Here is a 26,137-nt window from a genome sequence, read left to right on the forward strand (position 1 = left end):
CAACTAAATTATACATGTATTTTAATTGTATACGGATTTAACACATGATGCACTGGTTATGTAGTTTTGAATCCCTAATACACTTTTTTTACTTTTTGGAAAAGATCTTTCAATGAACACTATTTATCAGTGTGTAGAACACCAACCTGTTTCAGGTCTTCATGTGTAGGTGTGTCAGCAAAGCAGTAATGGTGAAAGAGGCCCATTTTCTGGGTAAGGAGGCAGCTGATGGTGTGAGCTCGAGCATTCTGCCACTGCACCAGTCTCACCAGGTCACGACTCAGAGACGCACTGACATCCACCGACCAGTTATAGACGTACACACTCAACTACAGCCAGAGAGAGAAAAAGAGAGAGAGAGAGAGAGAGAGAGAGAGAGAGAGAGAGAGAGAGAGAGAGAGAGAAAAAAAAAAAAAAAAAACACACAGTGTAACAAGTATACAGAGTAAGATGTCAATACATATTAACACATAATTACATTCTTTACATTTACAGAATTTGGCAGACGCCCTTATCCAGAGCGAATTACATTTATCTCATTTATACAAATGAGCAATTGAGGGTTAAGGGCCTTGCTCAAGGACCCAACAGTGGCAGCTTGGCAGTGCTGGGATTTGAACTCACAACCTTCTGATTAGTAGTCCAACTGAGCTACAACATAGCCCTTTTAATACAGATATGTTTACTGAAATACTTAAGCCTCTACTACCTTTTACATTATGTGTGTGGGTGTGTATGAATCTATGTACAGTGGTGCTTGAAAGTTTGTGAACCTTCTGCATAAAAGTGACCTAAAACATCATCCGATTTTCACACAAGTCCTAAAAGAGAAAAGAGAACCCAATTAAATTAATGATACAAACATATTATTGTTGGTCATTTATTTATTGAGGAAAATTATCCAAGATTACATATCTGTGAGTGACAAAAGTATGTGAACCCTTGCTTTCAGTATCTGGTTTGACCCCCTTGTGCATCAATAACTGCAACTAAACGTTTCCGGTAACTGTTGATCAGTCCTGCACATCAGCTTGGAGGAAATTTAGTCCATTCCTCAGTACAGCTTGATCTCTGGGATGTTGGTGGGTTTCGTGACATGAACTGCTTGCATCAGTCATACATTTATGACTTTATGTGACATAAATAGAATGAACATAAAGCAGAATCTTCCACAACATTCCTATTGAATTAAGATCAGGACTTTGACTTGGCCATTCCGAAACTTTAGGTTACTATCATTACTATCGTAACCCCGGTTATCTGATAATATGAGGTGAGGTATCTCATTATGGGAACACCTCAAGCACCAATGACACCACGTCTGCCAATCGCTGCAGCCATCAGGGAGTCCCAACTCCCTGAATATAAGCCGCCGCTGCCTGCTGCTTCGTCACTCTTCGCTTATCTCTTCTCCGTGCAAACTGCAAGGAGGGCAATGTTGTGAGATACCTCACCTCGATTCTTGTTATCAGAGAACTGAGGTTACGATAGAAATCTAAAGTTCTCTTTCTAACATTCATTCAGTATCTCACTATGGGATACAGACCGCTCCCATGTTGCATATATGCTGTCGAAGCAGACTAAACGATAGGCAAACCTTACAAAGAAATCAAAAATACATGAGTGCTTACTGCAACTAATCTCTGCCCACTCCCAGGACTGAATGAGCTAGAGAGGGCTCAGTCATATCCAGTCTGTAAAAACTCTAAAATATGTGCAGGGACGACCAGCTAGCCGCAGCACATATTTCCTGAATGGAAATGCCCTTAAATAGTGGTCAAGATGTATCCATACCTCTAGTGGTGTGAGCTCATAGGCCTCCTGTGGGCTGCAGATTCGAGCTAGTGTAACACGACACGATCGCCTCCACTACCCAGTAGGAAAGGCGTTGACGTGAGATGGGTTTCCCTTTGTACGAATCAGGCCAAGAGATAAAAAGCTCATCGCTAACCCAAAGTGCTCTGGTTCTTTTACATACATACACAGAGCACAAAGCAGGTATAAGCAGTGTAGCCACTCATACTTTGCAGATAAAAAAGGTGGCGGATGAAAAGCTTGCAAATCCACTACTCGAATCGAGCCACACGGATCACTCAATTTAGGCACAAATGCCAGGTTAGTTCTACGTGTTACCTTTTCACCACCCGGGCAAAAAGAATACATGAGGAGTGTACTGATAGTGCCTTTAGTTCACTCACCATTTTTGCTGTGGTGAGAGTGAGAAACAAAACTGTCTTTAAAGAAAGCAGCTTTAAAGTAATACTACGGATGGGTTTGTAAGGGGGCTTTGAGAGTGCCTCCAGGACCACGGACAGATCCCAAGGCGGGACCAGTGGTTTAGATTCTGGGTGTAACCGCCGTGCACCTCTTGTAAATCGACAGATAAGAGGGTACTGGCCTATGGAACCAGTCGAATCTGACATGCCAAGATAGCAGCCAAATAAACCTTAACTGTAGAAAAGGCTCTCCCCTTATCCAGGAGGTCTTTCAGAAAACATAAAATATCCGAAACTGATCATAAGTGTGGTACATAGAGCAGCTGTACTAACGAATCTCCCCGGCCAATACAGGGCGATCAGGATGCTGACACACTGCTGTTACCGATGTGCTGAACATGGACTTTGGATCAAAAAAACTCTACCTTCTCCTTCTCTGGGAGTCCTGACAAGCTCAGCCACAGTGACCTCTCACCAACAACTGCCAAGCCCACACTCTGCCCACAGCTTTGAACTGCTCCACGAGATGTGCGCAGTTTTAAATCTGCGATAATGCATATCTCCTCCCATGATGGGAGCCTTTTCCCGTCATATAAATCTCTCTCAGCCCCTTTTGAGACCTCGAGCAAGTCCATGTCCATCTGCACTGGGGAGGGCAAGCACTCCTCCTGTGTGTTTGGAGACCGTTTTGGGGGAAGGATAGCGTCCTCGTCTACTTCCTCCTTGTCCTCAAGAATGGTCGACAGGACCTAATCATCCTCATTGTCTTCCTCTCTCTGATATTTTGTTCAAACAATTCATGAAAATATTCTGCTCTCATGGACTGCAACAATTGCAAAGGTAGCCAAATTCCCTTAGTCATTCATCACAATGGGTAAGACAAAGGAATATAGCTGTGATGTGCGGCAAAAGGTTGTTCAGCGTCACAAAATGGGAAGTGGCTATAAGAAAATAGCATAAACATGCCCATTTCCACCATCAGGGCAATAATTAAGAAGTTCCAGTCAAGTGGAAATGTTCTGAATCAACCTGGAATTCCACAAGCTTTGTTAGGGTTTCAAGAAAAAGCCTCTACTCTCATCCAAAAACAAACTCAAGAGACTTCGGTTTTCCAGACACTACTGGAACTTCAAATGGGATCGGGTTCTATGGTCAGGTAAAACCAAAATAGAGCTTTTTGGCAATAAACACCAGAGGTAGTTTTGGCGCACACAGAGGTAGCCATATGGAAAAGTACCTCATGTCCACAGTTAAATATGGTGGGGGCTCTTTAATGTTTTGGTGTTGTTTTTCTGCCAGAGGACCTGGACATTTTGTTAGACTACATGGCATCATGGACTATCAAATATCAACAGATATTAAATGAAACCCTGACTGCCTCTGCCAGAAAGCTTAAAATGGGCCATGGTTAGATCTTCCAGCAGAACAATGATCCAAAACATACATCAAAATCAACACAATAATGGTTTACTGACCACACAAAGTATTGACTAAAGGTGTGCCAATAATTGTTGCACACCTATATTTAACAAAGATATTTTTTTTGATAAACCTGTGTTTTGTGTGCAGTTGTTTGATATCAATGAGAGTATATTTTTGTGAATTTTTTTTAAAGAAAAGCTCAAAAGGTTAAACAATAAAGAAAATTTTTCACAGCCTTCTTTGCTCATATTTACCAAGGATGCCAATATTAGTGGAGGGCGTTGTATGTAATTTTGGATCAATATTTTTTCCTCATTTGTTTAACTGGGTTCTCTTTGCCTACTTTTATGTCTTGTGTGAAAATCTGATAATGTTTTAGGTCACATTTATGCAGAAAATTCTAAAAGGTTCACAAACTTTCAAGCACCACTGTTTTTCATGGCTTATACATTTCAATCTAAAGGGCTTAGGGTAATAACATATTGTAAATAGTGAAGTTGACTGCATAAAACATTTTTTTTTTAAATAAAGAAAGCAGATTTATGTTAGGTTTAACGTTTCTTTCTCTTATTTGACCTGAGTACTATCTAGGTCAAGGTTATAATTAAGATATATTTATACATCTTAATATATTTTTAATATATCTTAAAATATTTTTATTGCAAGTACAAAACAGCAATTTGCCAATGATTTCAATTTCTTATTTATTAATCGAACGAAACGAAGCACCTTCTTAGTCACTTATCCCTCACCTTCTTATCCACTATGCGCATGTGCAAGAACCTCTGGCGTGGAGCCACACCCTTCCAGGCCTGACCAGGGCTCAGCCAATCACTGTGCTCCAATGCCTCAAACCTCTGTAGACCTTTATGAGCTAAACAGAGACAGTGAGAGATAGAGAAAGAAGAAGAAGAATGGAAAAAATAGAAGAGGCAAAAAAAAAAAAAAGAGTGAAAGGCACAGCATGAAAGAGGGAGAAGAGAAGAGAATAGAAGAGAAAACAAGAAAACGATAAATGATCTCCATTGTATACTCCATTGTACCTGCAGTTGCTATCAAAATTATTTCACGCTATCAAAATTATACCCCCATTGAAAATCAGGTTTATTGTCAAAATTTACAGACTTTCAGCTGTTTGCAATGAACAAATAATAAAAAAAAGCAACTGAAATAATTCAACACAACGAATGCTTCAAGTGGTTTCCCCAAATTCAACTGAAAATGCAACTTATAGTGACTTCTCAAGTCTCAAAATTATTCAAACCCTACATGGCAAGCATCTTTAGAACTTAGTAGAGCACCCTTTTACTGTTATGACCTGCTGCAAATGAGATGCATAGCCAGACGTCAGCTTCAGCGTTCCTGAGGAATCTCAGCCCATCCCTCATGAGCAATGGCCTCCAGTTCAGTAATATTCTTGGGTTTGCATGCTGTAACCGCCTTCTTCAAATACTACCAGAGATTCAAGTCAGGTGACTGTGATGGCCCTGTAGAATCTTCCAGGACTACTTCTGCAACGAAGCCTTGGTGGAATTTGAGATATGCTTGGGACCATTGTCCTGTTGGATGATAGCATGGCATGGACATTTTCTCCTAGAATTTCCTGATACTTCAATGAATCTACCTTGCCTTCCACACAGTTTCCAGTGCCAGAGGATGCAAAGCAGCCTCAGAGCATCACCGAGCCACTACCATGCTTGACTGTGGACAGAGTTATCTTTCTTCATTCTTCTTCCTCCAGACATACCGCTGATCCATCGTGCCGAAAAGTTCCAGTTTTGCTTCATTGCTCCACAGAACAGAATCCCAAAACTTCTCTGACTTATTTATATAACTTTGAGATAACTTTTCTTGTGCTTTTGGGTCAGTAGTGGTGTTTGTCTTGAAGTTCTGGCATGGAAAGCTTCTGCATTTAGTATGCGCCTTACTGTGCTCAATGAAACCTCAGTGCCTGTTGGCACACAACCTGCCTTCTCAGAAATCTGGTTACAACCATTGATAGCTTCCTTGTTCTGCCACATCCAGGTATTTCATTAATTTTCAGCCCCTAGCCAGTTCAGGTATTTCATGGGTTCCAGCTCCAGCACACTTGGTGCAACTAATGAAGCCCTTGATTAGTTGCATTAGTTAAGGGGCAGTGGTGGCTTAGCAGTTAAGGCTCTGGGTTACTGATTGGAAGGTCGGGGGTTGGAAGGTCGGGGTTCAAGCCCCAGCGCTGCCACTGTTGGGCCCCTTGAGCAAGGCCCTTAACCCTCACTGCTCCAGGGCGCTGTATCATGGCTGACCCTGCGCTCTGACCCCAGCTTCCTAACATGCTGGGGTATGCGAAGAAAAGAATTTCACTGTGCTGTAATGTAAATGTGATCAATAAAGAATCATTATCATTATCATTATCAGGTGTGCTTGAGACAACACCGGTTTTGCATATTTGTGCCATTGTGAGAGATTCTATTCAGGGGGTTGAATAATTTTGAGACTGGAGAAGTCATTATAAGTTGCATTTTCAGCTAAATTTGGGGAAACCACTTGAAGCATTCATTGTGTTGAAATATTTCTATTGCTTTTGTTTGATTTGTTCATTGCAAACAGTCGAAAGTCTGTAAATTCTGACAATAAACCTGATTTGCAATGGGGGTTGAATAATTTTGATTGCAACTGTAAATCCCCTAATCATGCCCCGAATGTGTCCGTGATTAAAAGTGCAGTGTGCTGTGGAGAGGAAGATATGTAGAGCTCATTACCGCCAAGATTAAATCAGAAATAATTTTCATAATGTCCACAAAAAGAAGGACCTCATTGGTTCTGCCTAAGCCCCTACATCACTGTTTAAAGAGTGTGTTTGATGAAGCACAGCTCTAACCTCACAGGCACACTTCAGCTCAACCTGTTACTATTATTTTTTACCATTTAAATACTAAACACAAATGCCGGGGCTGCACGATAGGCTCAAAATATACTGTAATTATACTGTATTATACTGCGCTATACACCCGGGTCCACTACACACAACTCGTTATATTTAATCAGTTATAAAACTCAGTCGCATCCCTATTACTTCAATTTCTGAAGTCTGAAACATTCTATTAATATATTCATTTTTTTTTCTTCAAAAAGATGGCATCAAATATTTCATTCAAATGGTAATGTGCACACTGTGCTTTTTAATGTGCGTTGTCATTTGTTGCGTTCATGTGTACTTGCTTGACTTCATCTTTCACTACACAGTTTTATTTCCTGCACATACCCTCATATTGTTGTTGCATCATTACAACATGTAAGTTTATGTCTGTGGCCATATAGTACATGATTTAATCTCATCAATTCATGTCCATGGTCATATAGTACACAATTTATATGTATTCATTAAAAAAACCCTTGTTTTTATATCGTCGTCCATCAAAATGACTTTTGCCCACTTCTAAATATTTCTGTCTTTTTCACTGTCACTTGGCATGTGAGGATGACTGCATTTTGCTGGAAGGTTACAAGAATATTACAATGTATTTTATCTCAGTCTGCGCCTACTACCAGCTGACGTTCAGAGAAAATTCGCTGAGGCACTTGGAAACGTCACCATGTCAAATATGCCACATCAGGACCCTTAAATTATTGAAGAATGATGTTGGAGAAATATGGGTGGAGAAGTGTGTGTTCGATAACTGACAGAATAAACATAGTTCTTGATAGCAGTCTACATGTATATAAAGACATATAGCTTCATTTTATCCAACAGCTACTTACTTGTATGTATTATTGTAGGGTGTGTGTGTGTGTGCGTGTGTGTGTGTGTGTGTGTGTGTGAGTGTGAGTGTTAATGTGTTGCCAGGCAGGGCATCAGTGTTGATGCCTACACTGACTCTGCACAAGTGTCAGACTTACGTGTGAACCTACTAAGCACTGCAGGGTTTTCCTCATCTGAGCTCTCTTCTGTGGGCAAACAGAGATAAGCAGACACACTGCATGGCAACTCTACTACACACTGCTAACGTTATATATAGACAGAGACACACAAACACACACACACACACACACTCATGCATTCACTCAAGTGCAAACATTCTCACATTTGCGTTTCACAAACAGCCAGACGTCGCTTAGTATATGACTAAGACATGGACATAGCACATAGAAAAACATGCGTGTACACGCACGCACACACACACACACACACACACACACACACACACACACACACACACACACTCTTAGACCTTTTCCAGTGACACTGGGACAGTGCTGGTTCCAGAAACGTGCAAAACCTTTGCACACTCCATTTTTCCCACAAAAAAATTTGCTATTACTTGTTTGTTTGTAAGAAAGTTAATATATCATTATATTTCTCCAAAAAAGGGGAACATATTCGCAAGGCAATATTTTCCCCTTATATTAAGGAAACTATTCTGTGAATTGGGAGGGATTATGTGAAATGAGTCATAAAATAATGGGGGTCAAAAAAAGGTCATACTTCAATACATTAAATTGACTAATTTAATAAACAGAACTTTAAACATTCCTCACTGTTAAAATACATACGCATACAACTCTTCCTTATCTACAGTATTAGTTTTCTATTCATATTTTTAGTCCACAAAGCACCCTAGATATATAGTGTGCTTTCTCAATAAGTGAACATTGACACCCTAAGATTATAACTGGCTAAATGATCGCTATTATTGTAGGAATAAAAATGACGCAAAAACTGTGAGCTACTGGATCCCCACACCAGCATGTGAACTGGGAGAACTGGCAGTTTTATGGATAAAAATTCACAGCTCTGGCACTGTGCTGCTGAAAGGTGAAAGTTTCTGTAAAAGTAAAACACACACACACACACACACACACACACACACACACACACACACACACACACACACACACAGAGAGAGGACGTACACTAGAGCAAGAAAACAAGAGATGAAAACCACACAAGCAGAGAGTAAATACGGAAAGCAGTTTTAAATAAAGTTAAAATCTTAGCAGCAGAGCAAATAAAGTGCAGTAAAGCAAAGGCAGGCAAGCTAAAATCTCAAGAGAAGCTGTTTGAGAATAAATGTGTTCCTCTGAATAGTCAGTTAACCCTTTCATTGTTTACTAATCACCCAATGGAAGAGAGAGAGCATGATTACTTGATTACTGCAGCGAACCCCGTCATCACACAGCTAGCTGAAGGATCACAAGATTCCACATACCGCGTACATGCCTTATATGGTCACATTACAATTACAGGCAGAAATTAATCATTCCTCAATCGGACATTTGAGAAATGTGCAATTAAATAGTTGGGGAAGGAGGAGCTGGGGGAAATCCCTCTAATTTTAGGGACTAAGTGACAAGCTATTTGTTTATTTGTACCTGGCTCCATGCTGTAGTGCCACTGCTGGAAGTTGCGGCCAACGACAATGAAGTTCCTGGTGGTGGATGGAGGATGACTGACAGGTTGGAAGTGTGACAAAGGGATAAAGAGGTCTCCATGAGGAGAACTGCATGAGACAGGAAGAAATATGACTCCTTAGATTATGAAGAAAAATTACAGTATCCTTATGCACTAAAAAGTTTCATTTGATCAAATTAATTAATATGACGAAGTATCAACGCACTGGGAGTGTAACACAGTGCCACCATCTGTATCTGTTTAGCACATCAAAACATCCATTGCTGTAGGGATTAGGATTTAAACCCAAAGTAGGAGTGGCCTAAATCCATATAAAATAAATTAAATATGAACCTCAGCACAGTGCCCCAGAAACCAATACCCTCAGCATTCCACAATTCCACAACAGCAGAAAGTAATGCAAAATCAAAAAAAGGTCCGCAATATTCGAAGGAGCTTGCAATTTTTCAAAATTACAGTAGATTTTCTGCAGATTTAGGCCAAGACACATCATGTGACATCATCATAACGCGCATTCAGTCAAAGTCCTCTTGAATTCACATTCGTCGAACATAAGTACAGCTAAAAGGTCTCATTTACCAACAAACAGCACTACAAACGACTGTGCAGAACAATTTTGTGCAATTGCAATTTTACCAAAGTAGTTTTCAAAAAAAAGGACCAAAAAAAAACCCCCTCAGTTTTTTAAATTCCCAAAATATAAACAAAGCAGTAGCCTAATTGATCCCACTGACACCAGGACCAGTTAGTTACTAAGGATGATGTAAATACAAGTACACAGTCTCATGCGTTCTTGTTAACATTGCCTTCACATCTGATCGCTAGCTTGTGCTTACATGAAAGTTAAAACCCCTCCTACTCGCGCAAGTTTTTTTTGTGTTCGATGGGATCCTAGACCCAATGCATACCTCTAGTCTCAGCTAGATGCCCTGTAAAGCTTTCTGACATGCTTTAAAAAAGAAGCACGCCTCCTAATTGCATCTGAATTTCATTCAGTATAAAAAAAATCCGTTCAATATGAATAAAGCATTTTATTAATTTACAGATTACAACTTTCCTGATGTGACTTCAATATGAATATGACTTATTACAGTAAATTCTACTCTAACACTTAAACTTCTAAGACTTGAACACTCCCTTGTGTAATGCATTCTTCCATCATTATTCAATAATTCAAGCCCAAAACGTGTTTTGTTTAATGTAAGCACTAGCAGGACAAAAGAAAAGTTTTCCTCTCTGTACCTGGTCCTTTCAAAAACCTTCACAGCAGTGTCTGGGGCTAGAGACGACACCAGATTCACCACCTCCATTATGATGGAAGGAAGGAGGAAGAGAGACGAGATTTCAGTTGTGCAGTGCTGGATGGAAGGACAACCTGAAAAAAAGAAAGAAAGAAAGAAAGAAAGAAAGAAAGAAAGAGAGAGAGAACGAGAGAGAGAGAGCAAGACAGAGTGAGAGAACAAGAGAGAGAGAGAGAGAGAGAGAGAGAGAGAGTTATAATAATTATTGCTGTTAATACAGCTATAACAATAACAACAACAATGGCTGCTCAAACACACCATGTACTGAGAGATCGAACCTCACCTAGTCTGGCCATGTAGACGACCCACGGCTGGAAGGAGGACTGATAGAGAGGGTGAAGAGTGCCAATGTCTCCCTCCTCTAACTTAGTCACATGACGCCTGGAGACAGAGAAAGAGAGAGAGAGAGAGAGAGAGAGAGAGAGAGAGAGAGAGAGAGAGAGAGAGAGAGAGAGAGAGAAAGAGAAAGAGAGAAAGAGCTTCAGTTACAATGTTTGTAATATTTAATACTAGAGATGCACCGATGTAGGTAAAAATAAAGGCTATTTTTCCCGCTATGGGCTATCGGCCGATAGTTTAAAAACATCCGATGTTCAGGGCCGATTATATCCTGTCAATCAAAAGAGGGCGGGAAAACACATCGATTTCGTGCTGTGTGTAAAGATGATGTCTCTTGTGTGGAATGACGACAAAACTGCAGTTTCTAAGCTCTGTAAGCTCTGCACTGCTAAAATTTTACACCGGACACTGCAGCAGTGAAGCGGAGTTTCGGCGTAGAGTCTATTTTTTTGTTGTTGTTGTTGTTGTGCTGCTCGCACTGAATTAAAGCGCCAGTACACCATTGTAAGATTTAAATAAAGATGAGTTGACATAAAAGTGTATATATATATATATATATATATATATATATATATATATATATATATATATATATATATATTACCAATTTAATGGTCAGAGATGAAGTAGAAATGCTTTTGCTTGTGATGAATGAATGCGAGTCTAACTGGAGGTTTTTTAGATTTCGGGCAATTTTGTTAATATGAATTAATAACATGCAATAAGTTAAGAAATCTTACTTTAATCTTCAGAATTTAGTTAATGTGTTAATGTTAATTAGAGTAATGTGTTTTCTGTTTATGAGACCAGTTACTGTGAAACAACTTGTTGAAATGGAGAGAATAAAGTTTTTATTTGCATTTCTTTCAGAATTGTGAAGTTAATTATTATTAATTTAAAAGAAGGCACAAAAGGCAGAACTACCGGTATCGGTTTCGGTCGATATCACTGAACAATCGGCTCAGAAATTCAGTATTGGTGCATCTCTAATTAATATTTTTTCAAGTATGTTATTTCTGTTGTACGTGTGGCTGTATTTGTGTGCGTATGTACATTTGTGACTGTATGCATGCGAGTGTTTATTAAGACTATCAGAACAAATGGCCAGATTATTTGAACTGTCATAATACAGTACCAAGTTTTAAGAGAACTTTGCCAAATTACACTGTTGCTTGATGTAGAAAAGGAACTCTGAATAAATGCAGGTCATTAATAGTATAACTCTTTTTATAGGTTTTAAATAAGCCATTCATTTTCTTATTAATTTTCTTCTTTTATTAATTCAAATTTGAATGATATTTGCCCATGATGTTATATTAAATGCAGTTATTTAACTATTTCCATCAGGCACTTATTGTGGCCACTGACTTCAGTGCAATAATGGACAGATTTTCACATAAATTATAGGTAGCCTTCCAAATCTAGCTAAATATCAGCAACATTATTGTGGATAAATAAATTAAAAACTCTACTCTCTCCTGACCCCTTCTGCATTCTGATTCTCTACTTCTGGTTGGAGTTCTCATCAATTAGAAATCATTCGCTGCTGCTGACGATGGCACCACACAGACAGCCTAAATATCAGTGTGATTACTTAGGATGGTACCACTTAAAACTTAAAAACCATGAAGATGGCTTTGGACTGCAACTCATATGAACAGTTTTGCACTCAAGTCTCCATCTTTGAACAGTTGATAACTTCAACAAAATAGACTTCTTGTGAAAACTATAATGAATTTCCTGGTTACATGATTGCACTTTTTGACCATGTTGTACACAGTTATAAAAGGGATTTATTTATAATCGCACAATCCGGTGTCACTCGGATGAGGATTGAGGGTTCTCATTTGAGTCTGGTTCCTCTCAAGGTTTCTTCCTCATGTCATCTCAGGGAGTTTTTCCTTGCCACAGTCACCTCTGGCTTACTCATTAGGGATAAAGTTAAAAATTGAAATTTTATATCCTGAATTTATATATTTCTTTAAAGCTGCTTTGTGACAATGTCCATTGTTAAAAGCGCTGTAGAAATAAAACTGAATCTAATTATGTGCTCTATGTCACACAATAAAGTTATACTTTATAATGATACTATTACTGACTGGAGTCCATCTCTTTTTATACACAGTTCATCATCCTCCCCATTACATGTTCATCAATGGAAAGTGATCATCACTAGGACTACCACTCAGCAGATATTATTTAAGTATTAATTATTCTCAGCACATCAACAACAGTGACATGGTAGTGTGTGTGGTGCTAGAAAGAGTGTATGAGGCACAACTGCACTGCTGGCGTCTTAAATTCTGTGTACTGACCCCTACTTTGTCAGTGTACATTACATGAGACTGTAGCTCATCAGGGTCAGTTTCTCACCACAGCACTAATGTCGGCAAGATATTTTGGTTGATGGGCTTCTCAACTCAGAATGACTGCCGGTGAGGTGTTGAATTAAAAGCTATAATAATGCTGCTGTACCTGATACACTCATAGCAGCACCACACACAATACCTTGCCATCACCATAGTGGTGTTATGCCTGTGACGAGAATGAGAATAGCTCACCACCCAAATAACAGTTCTATGGTGGTCCCATTCTAGTGGCATCCTGTACACCTACAGTGTGTCTTTAGAAAGACGTGTAACTGACAAAGTGACCAGTGTGTGAGAGTAGATACAAGGTGGGTGTACCTAACAAACAGTTGGACTGTGTGTACCTTTGAGCCTGCTCCCGCTCCACTGCCACAGCTCGCTCATGACTCCACTGCTGTTTCACACTTTCTGTTTTGTGTCTCCGCCGTGACACACGGCTGTCCTCCGCCTTCTCTTGCACAATGTCGTCCGTTGTCTTTGGACTGCCCAGCTCTGACGAGTCTGGTTTACTCTAACACACACACACACACACACACACACACACACACACACAAATATTGAAATCTATGTATAGTATTCTGCCTCTTTTTTACTATTCACTTTCCAATATTCATATGTGGCTGATTATCATATCCCTACCAGTGTTATATCCTGCTTCGAACTATCTGATCTCATGGAGCGAGATCAGCGATTTTTTAAAATTTTCCTTGCAGCATTAATAAAGTAAGCAAGGATCTGTGTTTGTCTGGCAAACATTCTATCAATCTCTCTATCAGGATCTGTCTGGCCATCTGTTTGTAGAGCCGTTTAGTCATTTCTATCTATCTGTATCTGCTTGCCTGTTTTTCTACCTGTCTGTCTTTCTCTCATTTCTGTCTGTTCACTGAAGTCTCGGGTCTATGTGTATTTGTGTGTGTGTGTGTGTTGGCTGTTACTAATGATACTCATATGATGCTCATAAAGACACATGTATTCAGCAAGCATGTGGGACACCCACCAAAATTTCCCAGAAGCTCCGCCGCATGTTTTTTCCGGTGGGCGTGGTCGACTCAGGAGTGTTGGCTCCGGTCGTGGTGGTGGAGCTGGGGGCGGAGCTAAGCATTATTGGGACAGGGCCACTCTTCACTGTGGAGGCTCGTCGAGGGCTTTCTTTTACATCTTTACTCACAGACTGAGGACTGACGCCTGAAACACACAGCATTTTTACATTACATTTACAATTTACAATGTAAATGTAATGGATAATCCATGGCTAGGTGTGCGTTACACTATTTTAATGCACAATGTGGAGGCAAAGAACCACCCGATGCAATGCGAAGTTAACTCCGCGGAGTGCATTAAAATCGAGTAACGCACACCTAGCCATAAATTATCCCACTTATACCATGGACACTTGCCAGCATTGACAAGTTAAAGCAGTCATTGATATTTGCAGAACAAATTTGACTGAAAGGATAAAAAATAACGATTTTCATTAGTTACTTTATATACGGGTCATTAGAGCTAGAATTCTGCCTGCTCTAATTCATACACAGAGATAAATTAGTGTGAGAAAAGTACATTTATTTGAATAAATTATAGTAAATAGTTATCAGAGAGAGAGAGAGAGAGAGAGAGAGAGAGAGAGAGAGAGAGAGAGAGAGAGAGAGAGAGAGAGTTATCTGCATCTGTGCTACTATGGTTGCAGTTGTTTATAGGCAGCCCATTATTTTAGAACAGTGATTAAACTGACCGGAACTATCTGTCATATGTGCAGTTTTAACAGACACCTTCTAGCCAATCAGAATTGAATATTCAGACAGACCATGGTATAAACAGAAAATAATGATGCAGGATCTACTGTTTTGTCCAGTGAGACTATTTGTGCTGTGGTGAGTAAGTGAACTAAAAGTTTTACTTCACCACTTTAAAATTTCAAGCTATTGTATAATAGCTACAAAATATTAGCAAGCTCGATCAAATTCTCTGCAAACATTTAATATCAACATTTGCTTATTTATTTAGTTAACCAAAGCAGGTGACTAAGCTAGTATAAAATTAAACAGTATTACAGTATAACATGGACATAGTGGTTATCTCTTAATGACCAGCACCTAACATTGCCTCTGTGCGTTCTCTGTGTTCTCCACCCTACAGCTTTGAGCCAGTACGAACACACAGTGTTTGAATACTATATAAATAAAAACTGTTCTTGTTAATGGACTTTTTGAGGGAAAAAAAAAATATTATTTCAGGTAAACTAATAAGGTCAGTGTCTTCTCACTTTTATTATTGTCTTTTTGTCCTGCTTCAGGGATGCAGAACGTCTCCAGACACAGCGGGTTTGGCAGGACCTTCATCTCCATGATGAGATCACACAGTGCGTGGCGCAGCGCTGAGCTGAGTTTCTCAGTCAGCTGCAAAGGGCTCACGTTCCCCTGCTCCCAGATATCAAACCGCACCCGTACTGTGTCACCTGAAAACACACACACACACACACACACACACACACACACACACACACACGCATACACAGAAGCAGGTGGGTGAAAGTGTTTATAATCTCTGAATATATGAATGATGGGCATTTTTCATATTATGGAAAGAATAAACAGTTATTTATAACTGTTAATTATATTATGATTAAGATCTATTTTTAAAAGCATGTACAATCTGACAAGGTACACATTAACTAGGCTCACTAATTAAAATGAAGGCCTTGCCACCATTTTGTTTTGAAAAGCAAGTTTATAACAGACCTTCTTATAGATTCTGATCTAAATCCAGATTTCTTTAAAGCTGCTTTTATGACAATATCTATTGTTAAAAGCGCTACGCAAATACAGTGGTGCTTGAAAGTTTAAACCTATAGAATTTTCTATGCATAAATATGACCTAAAACATCATCAAGTCCTAAAAGTAGACAAGGATAACCCAATTAAACAAATGACACAAAATTTGTTTATTTTTTGAGGAAAATGATCCAATATTACATATCTGTAAATGGCAAAAGTACTTGAACCTTTGCTTTCAGTATCTGGTGTGACCCCCTTGTGCAGCAATAACTGCAACTAAACATTTCTGGTAACTGTTAATCAGTCCTGCACATCGACTTGGAAGAATTTTATCCTCAGTGCAGAACAGCTTCAACTCTGGGATGTTGGTGGGTTTCTGCACATGAACTGCTTGCTTCAGGACATTCCACAATCTTTGGTAGAACAGCTTGTGTGTTTAGGATCGTTGTCTTGCTGCATGACCCACTTTCTCTTGAGATTTAGTTCATGGACAGATATCCTGACATTTTCCTTTACACTTTACTGGTATAATTTAGAATTCATTGTTGCATCAATGATGGCAAGTCGTCCTGGCCCAGATACAGCAAAACAGGCCCAAACCATGATACTACCACCACCATGTTTCACAGATGTGATAAGGTTCTTATGCTGGAATGCAAACATAACATTTCTCATTTAAAACAAAAAGTTCTGTTTTGGTTTCATCCATCCAGTAGCCATCTGGCTTGTCCATGTGATCTTTATCAAACTGCAGACAGGCAGCAATGTTCTTTTTGGGGAGCAGTGGTTTTCTCCTTGCAACGCTGCCATGCACACCATTGTTGTTCAGTGTTCTTCTGATGGTGGACTCATGGAAAATAATGTTAGCCAACGTGAGAGAGACATTTAGTTGCTTAGAAGTTACCCTGGGTTCCTTTTGGACCTTGTGAACTATTACACATCTTGCTCTTGGAGTGATCTTTGCTGGTGGACCACTCCTGGGGAGGGTAACAATGTTCTTAAATTTCCTCCATTTGTACACAATCTGTCTGACTGTAAACTGGTGGAGTCCAAAGATTTTAGAGATGGTTTTGTAACCTTTTCAGCCTGATTAGCATCAATAACTCTCTTTCTGAAGTTCTCGAAAATCTCCTTTGTTCATGCCATGATAGACTTCCACAAACATGTGTTGTGAAGATCAGACTTTGATAGATCCCCGTTCTTTAAATAAAACAGGACGCTCACTCACACGTGATCGTCATCCCATTGATTGAAAACACCTGACTCTAATTTCACTTTCAAATTAACTGCGTAACCCAGACGTTCACATTCTTTTTCCACTCACGGATATGTAATACTGGATCGTTTTCCTCAATAAATAAATGGACAAGTATAATATTTTTGTCTCATTTGTTTAATTGGGTTCACTTTGTCTACTTTTAGTACTTGTGTGAAAATATTATGATGTTTTAAGTTATATTTATGCAGATTTATAGAAAATTCTAAAAGGGTTCACAAATTTTCAAGCACCACTGTAAAACTAAAGTGAATCGAAATTCACTATCCAATACCTATGCTGTGTTTGTCTGAATCCATTTTCACCACCGATGTGAGGCTCTCGAACTGCTCAGGCTGAAGAGAGATCGAGGCGGAGTCTCCTCTCGGTGTGCCACAATCATAAGCACAGACATATAGGGGCCGATCCTGAGCATCCACGAAGGACAGTGCAATGCATGCAATACCTGTAGAAAACACCACACACACACACACACACACACACACATATATTAGAACTGTACTGTAGCAAGTGATTGCATTAAAGAAAATGCCTCTTACACTAGACTCAATTAGCCAGCCAAGACATTCTGTGCACAAGGCAAAGATTAATGCTTATTATGCAAATGCAAGCACAAAGGCTTGTAGAAACATAGTGGGATCTGAAATTCCTTAAACACAACACAGAAATTAAGTGAGAAGGTAGTGCTTATCCTGTCCACTATGCATTCTATGGAATCCAAGGAGATGATTTTCTTTACTGTGCATGAAACTCAAAGCAAGTTAAGTTATGTACTATGATGCTTTTTCGGAAACACAAGTGAATCTATGGTTCGATCAGATCAGAGTTCAGTGTGGGCATCCGGTAGTGCGAGAGGGCAAACAAGTGAATATAAAGCCTTCCGCTTTCACTCTGGGAATAACTGGAAGCCACCAAAGATTCTTGAACATTTTTCCAATAATAGTGCGAGACAGTCAGGGACCTGATTGCCCAGCTGATACAAGCAGTAGCCATTTACAGAGCTAGGAGAAATTTTAAACATGGAAATAAAGGTAAGTGTTACTGCAGGATACAAACAACACCGACAACAGAATGTAAGAACTTAAAAACAGATTAAGCACAGATAAATACAGACAAACAAAATTGTGCAAAAACATTAACATCTTTGTAATTATTAAAAAGCGCAAAAGTGCTGATGTATGGGAATTGTGCAAAAATAATCCGGTAAACACTGAATAAAAATGAAAAATAAAACTTTCTGAAATTATTGCAAAACAGTACAGTAACAGTTCAGTTTGAGGAAATGTAGAACAGTCCAAGTATTAATGTCACATGGACATATCTACTAATGATGTTTTACATGAATAATAGTGTTGTACAGTCTAAAGGCTTAAGGGAGAAAGGATCTGTAAAAGTGGTCCTTTCTGCAGCGATGCGAAAGTAACCTGCTGCTCTGCGAGTCCACTTGTGCTGCACTTAGCTTATCACCCCGCAGCCTTGGCTGGAGGGTGTTAAAAGCACTTGAAAAGTCAAAGAACATAACTCTCACAGTGCTCGCCGTCTTCTCATGTGCAACAGGCAGATCACAGCGTCCTCCTGTGTTTCTCCCATTCCTGGAAACATTTCCTGTAGTCATCTTTCCTGTAGTCATCTCACGTCTAGAGCCTCCTACATTTCTTTTTTCTGGATTTCTTCCACAGTGGTGAATCAGTCTCATTTTTAATTTTGGGAACAAAAGAAGTTGAAGGAAGAAGATCTGGCATATACGGTGTGTGTGAGGCGGTAACCACATTGTTTCTGAGTAAAAACTCCTCGGTTCATAATGCAGAGTGTGTAGGCGCATTGTCGTGGTGCAAGATCCAGTTCTGGGTGCACCACTTCTCTGAACATTTTCTTCCTGATGCTTTCCTGTAGACGCCTATGCAATTTCAATGTAAAATCACATAGGTGTAGGAATTTTTGGTCCCTCCTCATATGTCACATGCATTTTCCGTTTTTGAAATCTGTTGGTATTTAATAAGTCATGTAATGCATGCTCAGCTTTCCATATGCCAGACCAGGAGGACGTGAGTGACGTGCCTCTAGTGGAGAGGGAGATTGATGGTTCTCTCACTCTGCAACAAACAGCTGCACTGCAACAGAACTCACGTTCAGTCTGTGTGTGTGTGTGTGTGTGTGTGTGTGTGTGTGTGTTTATCTAGGCTGCTGTTATTAGTGCACATCATTAGGACTGTGAGTCATGCTCCTCATATGATGGATGAGTGAGAGGGTCACGCACACCACCTGCAGTCCTCGCTCTCTCTCTCCTCTTCATCTTCATCTCATCTCTCCTTCTCACCCTTTCTCTCCTTTTCTCTCCCGCTCTCTCTCAGCCTCACTCAATCACAATCTATCTCCTTTTTACACTTTCTAGCACTCTCTCTCTTGCAGTAGGACATGTATTGCTCACAACCCACACAACCAATAACTGGCCACTTCTCCTTTGCAACCACCGCAATATGATTTTTGTGTGTACGTGTGAGTGTACGATGGAAAGAGAGAGAGAGAGAGAGAGAGAGAGAGACTGTGTGCTGTAAAGTCATTGTAATGATGGAGTGTTCATCCAAGCAGTGTGTCTTCGCAACTTTATTTGGTGAAAGCTCTATTTACCACACAACATTACGAGAGGTTTGATGAGGCCTGACTGGCTCCTCTGTGTCTTGCGTGCCCTCTAGGCAGGAGTGGGTGTTTCTCCAAGACTCATAAGGGCTGAAAATCTAATCTAATCTGTAATCACACCAATAATCTGACAATTATCTAATTTCAGTGGTTACTACTTTATTCACTGCAAAAACTACATCTTGGTAAGTAAAAAAAAAAAAAAAAAAAAAAAAAAACTTTAATATAGTCAAATGAATCTAGCATTTCTTATTTGAAGATCACACTAGACCAAACGTATGATTATCAATCCTGTTTCTAGACAAATTTGAACTAATTGCAAGCTTGAAATAGTCTTGTTCTCTTGGCATACTACAATGCTTACTTGACATCCTACTACAACATCTTATCCTAAATTCACATCGCACATGTTCAGTAGGCACTACAGCACGCTTCAGTTTTACCTGGAAGACTATCAGTCAAATGTACATCCGTGTCACGGTAACATAGGGACAGGGACAGCCAAAGTTATGCCAGCTGTAATTCTATCACAGCTCCATAAAACTGCAGCATGAGACAGTGGGACAGTGTGTAAAAAAATCTATTAGTGTTTTTTATGGTTATCTGTGAGGATCACTATCACCATGCATCACCATGACACAAACACTTTTCTATGAAACTATGGTTAAAATTAACAGAGTATAGAAACACAGTATAGTATAGTGTGATTGTGCTACTTCGATGGATTTATTTGGAGTTTATGCTTCACTTAAGCTTATGGGGAAAATAAAACTAACATGTGGGTTACACACCTCTGACACAACCAGCACAGATTGAAACGCTTCTTAAATGGAACTATAAATGCCACGTGTTGATTAAATCAAGAAATCTATTAAGGACACCTGGATTTTAATAAGCAGGTTCTTCATCATACAACCGATATCGATCATTTGCCTATGTCAGAGCATGTGTGCAACCATAACTGGATCTATACAGAGACAGCCTGAAGAAGGATCTATCTGCAAAGGCCTTTGTATCATAGGAAATAGCCTTGCGTTAACTTCAAAGTAAACTCCCACAAGATCAGAAAAATTTAGAAAACGCCAACACTGTGTCAAAGTGATGCATTCTGAGCTAGCAGAAAACTTCAACTTCTGAAGTAACGAATAGCAGATGAGGAACTTTCTTGTAAACATTTGCATGTGGCATTATATATAGTAAAACACCCCATATTAATCCATGTATTATGCTACAAATACAATATCACTTCATATATTAGAATGATTCTTGATTTCAGCAAAAAAAATAAAAATAAAATAAAAATGCATTCAACAGCAAAATAAAAACTATTAATGATTTTGAAAATGTTTCCTTTGAACCTCCGAAAGCTTGAAGCAAATTTCCACAATACCGACGTAAAGCAAAATTCTGATGATGAACTACAGAACAAACAAAAATAAATGAAATAAATAAATAAAAAACAACTGTGAGCAGACTCTCTCATGCAGGCCCAAGCATGGCTTTGTGGGTTTTAGAACAAATAAGGCACCTTAACAAACTAAACAAAGCTGAATAAGTGAGAGCAGATCCACACACATACACACACATACACACACATACACACACATACACACACATACACACACATACACACACATACACACACATACACACACACACACACACACACACACACACACACACACACATACACATACACATACACACACATACACACACATACACACACATACACACACATACACACACATACACACACATACACACACATACACACACATACACATACACACACATACAGCCAGGAGGGGGTGCCAGCACAGGGAAACACTGAAGGGAAATGGAGCTGTGGTACCTTGGAACTGCGAGGGTGGGAAGAGGTTCTGAACAAGCTCCGACATGGTACCTGAGTCACAACAAAAAACACCCACAACAAGAGTGAGCATAGGAAAGAACACACAATGACGCAGAGACTCAACCACTGACACAGGGACAGAGACAAGAAGTGAGGAAATATATAAACAGACAAAGATGCTTCGAGGATGGAAAATGGATGTGGTACCTCGGGTCCAATTTTTACAATGTTTACATGTTCACATTTCTGATTTTGTTTGGTCACCAGTTTCAGCTGAGTGGGGCTACACTGCAAGTATAGCTAGCTACAAAATTATTTGCACCTCTCATGAAAAAGTATGCATGGATGTAGGACTCTCTTAAAAAAAAATATATATATATATATATATATATATATATATATATATATATATATATATATATATATATATATATATATTTTATTTTATTTTTTTTCCCCAGAGCGGCTGGACTGCAGTGAGATGATCATACCCTTGAGCAGTCACCCTGGATATACATATGTCCAGTGCTGTAAAAGTTACAATTTTTGGTTAGCTAACCTATACATGCTGCAATGACACTAGTGTGCTAGTAGACAGTTAAATATGAGGATAGTAAATCTCATTTTAGTCCTAAAGCACTAACTGTGCCAACGTCTGTACTATTGCAATACCACTTTTAAATCAATCCAGACAAATCCACAGCCATCCAAGAGAACATAAGCAGCCCTACTGTCTGGGTGAGATGATGACATTCCTCTCTCCTCTGTAACACAGGCTAAACTGGTGTTTGCTAGCTAATAAATACACGATAGATCTTCAGTAATCATGGTCAGGGTCACAGTGGATCTGGAGTCTATACCAGGAACATGTGTGAGGCAGGAATACACCCTGGATTAGATGCCAGTCGATAATAGGATGCCATGAACACAAGCACATTCACAGCTTGGGGCAATGTAGCCAATACACTACCGGAGGTGGAAGGAAACTGGAGAACTCAGAGGAAACCCATGCAAACACAGGGAGAACATGCAATAATCTGCATTAACAGTAACCTGAATTCAGGATGGAACTCACCTGGAGCTCACAGTGTGCCACTCATAGATCACTGCTCAGTTACTTTAACGAGGTCTGGTGTCTGTAATGTAACATAGGGTGCTTTCACACCTATTAGCCCAGAGTCTGAATCAGAGCCAAATTGAGACTTCTGGTTTGGTTTATTCTCATAAATACTCATTAATCTCATACATATTCATTGTTTATTTGTGCTTTTTGTTGATCAGTCCAAATCTCCAGAACACATCACTTTTCTGCAGCACTTAGCTCTGTCCTTTGGCTCAGTCTGAATCGCTTTCTCACTGCAATCAAAGCACACTAGAATTCAACTGGAACCTTCACCACCATGCTGAGATGCTCTCAGACTGGTTGTTTTGGTCTTCACCTGAGTGAGATTGCAGAGTTCTCACCTTTACAAACGAACCAAATAGGAAAACGCACCAGGGTTCGATTCAAATGGATTAAACACTGCATAAATGTAAAAACCCTTAGTGTCTACAGCCTAACAGTGACTATTAAAATTAAATTGCAATTATAGTAATTAAACATTACTATTGACCACTGAAACCATCATTTCCCCTGTTATAATGAAAGTGTAAAGGTCAGTAAATCAGGCAAACTTGGATTTGAAGCTCCCACTAATTACTATCTGGAGTGACATTTAGGACGTCTAATAAATTTGACAGCACATGAAGGCAGTATTATCTCCCATCCTCCTAGATTGGTAGCTACCACATGATAGGACAGACTTACGTAGCTAAAAAGTGGGATATGAGCTTAAAATTGGATATAAATTTGGTATGTCAAAATGGGCCTTTAGTAAAGTGAGATGTAAACGAGAAATAGGAAAGAGGACAGCAGGTTAAATAGTAAGTGATTGGCTTACTGATAAATTGAGTGTATAGCACAGTATCAAAGAGACAGATTTCTGTCTGTCTAGGAGTCTTCAGAATGTGAACACTCAGTGCAGTGTGATACATGAAGGATACTGCTGGACTTTAAAGTCCCGTTAGCATCAGATATCACACCTGTGCTGCACGTATAGAGCACACAACGCTGCCCACGCTGGTTAATCCGTGACTGCAGCTGAACAAGATTAAACCCACACATCCTGCCAATGCCGAAAACCTCACGCCATCCTTATTATCCAAACCCACACTTCCGTTAAAATTAAGCCTGCTTAATTTTAAGACCCGAGGCACAAAATCACTACCTGAACGACTCACGATTCACTTGGCCAGTATTTTAAAGAGTCATCATTTAATTAGCCGACAGCCGCTCCAGGCTCGATATACAAGCAGCCACCCTGCTTCTACCTGCCAATTATCCCTTGCCAGCCAGACATATTATTATTATTATTATTATTAGTCAGACATATTATCATATTAAATTACTGAGTCACTTCTCAGTTATGAGCTGGACTCAGCTCTTCTCCTCACAGCCATTACAGAGCACATAGACTTTTATACAAGGTATAAAAAAACATCAGTAACTGCAAGAGCTGGGTATCACCTAAGATCAAAGCAAAATATCAGAGTTAAAGCTATCCTATATAAATGAATCAGTGATGCAGAGAGTGTGTTTAATAAGTCTATGGGTTAGCCTACAGACCTGTGCATAAATAACACTGTCGCAGTAGATGACAACAAATGAGTATTGATATTCATTTTAAAGGAACAGTTTGCCATTTTTCCAGCCCTATGCGGCGTAAGAATCCAATCGCCTCACTCTTTCCTAAAAAGACCCATGTAAAATTACATATGCTTCATGAGTTGCTTTTTAAGAAAGAAGCAAAACAGACCAAGCTGAAGTGCCTTGGGGCGGAGCTAATCCTTGTCCGTTAGAATGTAGACAAAAAAAGCTGGAATAATTATTCCAGCTAATTCTATTGCATGGCCATTTTTTTCTTATACATCTTTTCAATGATATAGTTATTATAGGTCAGGCAGCACTTTTATAAACTACAAACTGCATCTTTAAATTAAAAATGGGTTTATTTATTTATTTTTACATTTACTTTTCATTGTCCATTGTAAATCAAATTAAAAGTCAGCCAGAAACTAATTTCATTAAGTTTAGTAATGTTTCCTCTACCACTGCTTGTTTATAGGTCAGGTCAGGCCAGTGCAACTCTTCCTAAAATTTTAAAACATGTTATAGCAGGGAACCTATATAGGGACATCATTCAGTAAAAAATATACAAAATTGCTAACTTTTCAGTTTTAATTCACCCGAATGTCTCCCATGTTAGTATAAATTGGGTGGTAAAACTTGTGTAGGCTTCACCCGTACCGAGGCTGATGTCACTTGTCCCACCACAAAGTGTTTATCTATTTGTTTGTGCTTAAATATTCTGAACATACGGTGCAAAATCTACCAAAAGCAAAAATCTTGAAGTCACAACCCATGAATGTGTCATGTGGCAGTGGAACTTCTGTTTGATTCTCAAAGTCAGCCCCAGTAGGTGTGCACATCTAGGGCTGAACAATTCCAGTTTTCCATGACTTGACTGTGTACTTGCTTGCGGGCCACAGCAGGCTGGGAGTTTTGGAAAGTGGGTTGTCAATGTACTCATCAGAATACAAGACAACTCCTAGACAGTTCTCAGATCAGTCTGATCAGTGAATCCAGCTCATCCACGAGCAGTGTTTTATCATACTTATATTGGGGTGTTTTTTTTTCATTCCATTTTCTTTCATATAAAGTTTGATATCATATAAAAAAAATTAAATATTGTACACTAATGAAATCTAATAGCAGTGCATAGAGTTTAGTGCTTAATATAAATCTGTGCAGATCAAAATGATTAAAATCTCACTTATCATCTATCTCTCCCACAGCCTGTCTCAGTAATCACCAGTCTCAGTGTTCATCAGTGTTTCACCCAATGACCATCTCACCCAGTCTTACCCTCTGCCTTCCTCACTCATCATCTGTCACACCCTCTGTGTGCGCCTCACTCATCTGTCTCACCCACTGTCTCTCTCACCTACTGCTGGTCTCATTCATCATCTGTCTCACCACTGTCTCTCTCACCTACTGCTGGTCTCATTCATCATCTGTCTCACCACTGTCTCTCTTACCTACTGCTGGTCTCATTCATCATCTGTCTCACCACTGTCTCCATCACCTACTGCTGGTCTCATTCATCATCTGTCTCACCCACTGTTTCGCTCACCTACTGCTGGTCTCATTCATCATCTGTCTCACCACTGTCTCTCTTACCTACTGCTGGTCTCATTCATCATCTGTCTCACCCACTGTCTCTCTCACCTGCTGCTGGTCTCATTCATCATCTGTCTCACCACTGTCTCTCTTACCTACTGCTGGTCTCATTCATCATCTGTCTCACCACTGTCTCCATCACCTACTGCTGGTCTCATTCATCATCTGTCTCACCCACTGTTTCGCTCACCTACTGCTGGTCTCATTCATCATCTGTCTCACCACTGTCTCTCTTACCTACTGCTGGTCTCATTCATCATCTGTCTCACCACTGTCT

General features: G+C 39.5%; 1 protein-coding gene across 13 annotated transcripts in view; it reads right to left on the bottom strand.

Moving 5' to 3' along the window:
* The window catches only part of szt2 (SZT2 subunit of KICSTOR complex), a 126,575-nt gene that overhangs the window by 38,460 nt on the left and 61,978 nt on the right, over nucleotides 1-26,137 (bottom strand). For 9 of the 13 annotated variants that reach the window (XM_017479539.3, XM_017479541.3, XM_017479540.3 and 6 more), the window contains 11 exons: nucleotides 21,582-21,632; nucleotides 17,364-17,534; nucleotides 15,303-15,494; nucleotides 14,037-14,224; nucleotides 13,384-13,550; nucleotides 10,615-10,712; nucleotides 10,273-10,405; nucleotides 8,991-9,118; nucleotides 7,518-7,565; nucleotides 4,391-4,512; nucleotides 147-329 (listed from right to left, as the gene is read on the bottom strand). In XM_017479539.3, the coding sequence (XP_017335028.2) occupies nucleotides 147-329; nucleotides 4,391-4,512; nucleotides 7,518-7,565; nucleotides 8,991-9,118; nucleotides 10,273-10,405; nucleotides 10,615-10,712; nucleotides 13,384-13,550; nucleotides 14,037-14,224; nucleotides 15,303-15,494; nucleotides 17,364-17,534; nucleotides 21,582-21,632 (1,481 nt within the window). The remainder of the gene's footprint in view (nucleotides 1-146; nucleotides 330-4,390; nucleotides 4,513-7,517; nucleotides 7,566-8,990; nucleotides 9,119-10,272; nucleotides 10,406-10,614; nucleotides 10,713-13,383; nucleotides 13,551-14,036; nucleotides 14,225-15,302; nucleotides 15,495-17,363; nucleotides 17,535-21,581; nucleotides 21,633-26,137) is intronic. The other 4 variants (XM_053683638.1, XM_017479543.3, XM_053683639.1 and 1 more) reach the window with 2 other exon arrangements.

This window comes from Ictalurus punctatus, chromosome 11, assembly GCF_001660625.3.
Source record: "Ictalurus punctatus breed USDA103 chromosome 11, Coco_2.0, whole genome shotgun sequence".
NCBI lineage: Eukaryota > Metazoa > Chordata > Actinopteri > Siluriformes > Ictaluridae > Ictalurus > Ictalurus punctatus.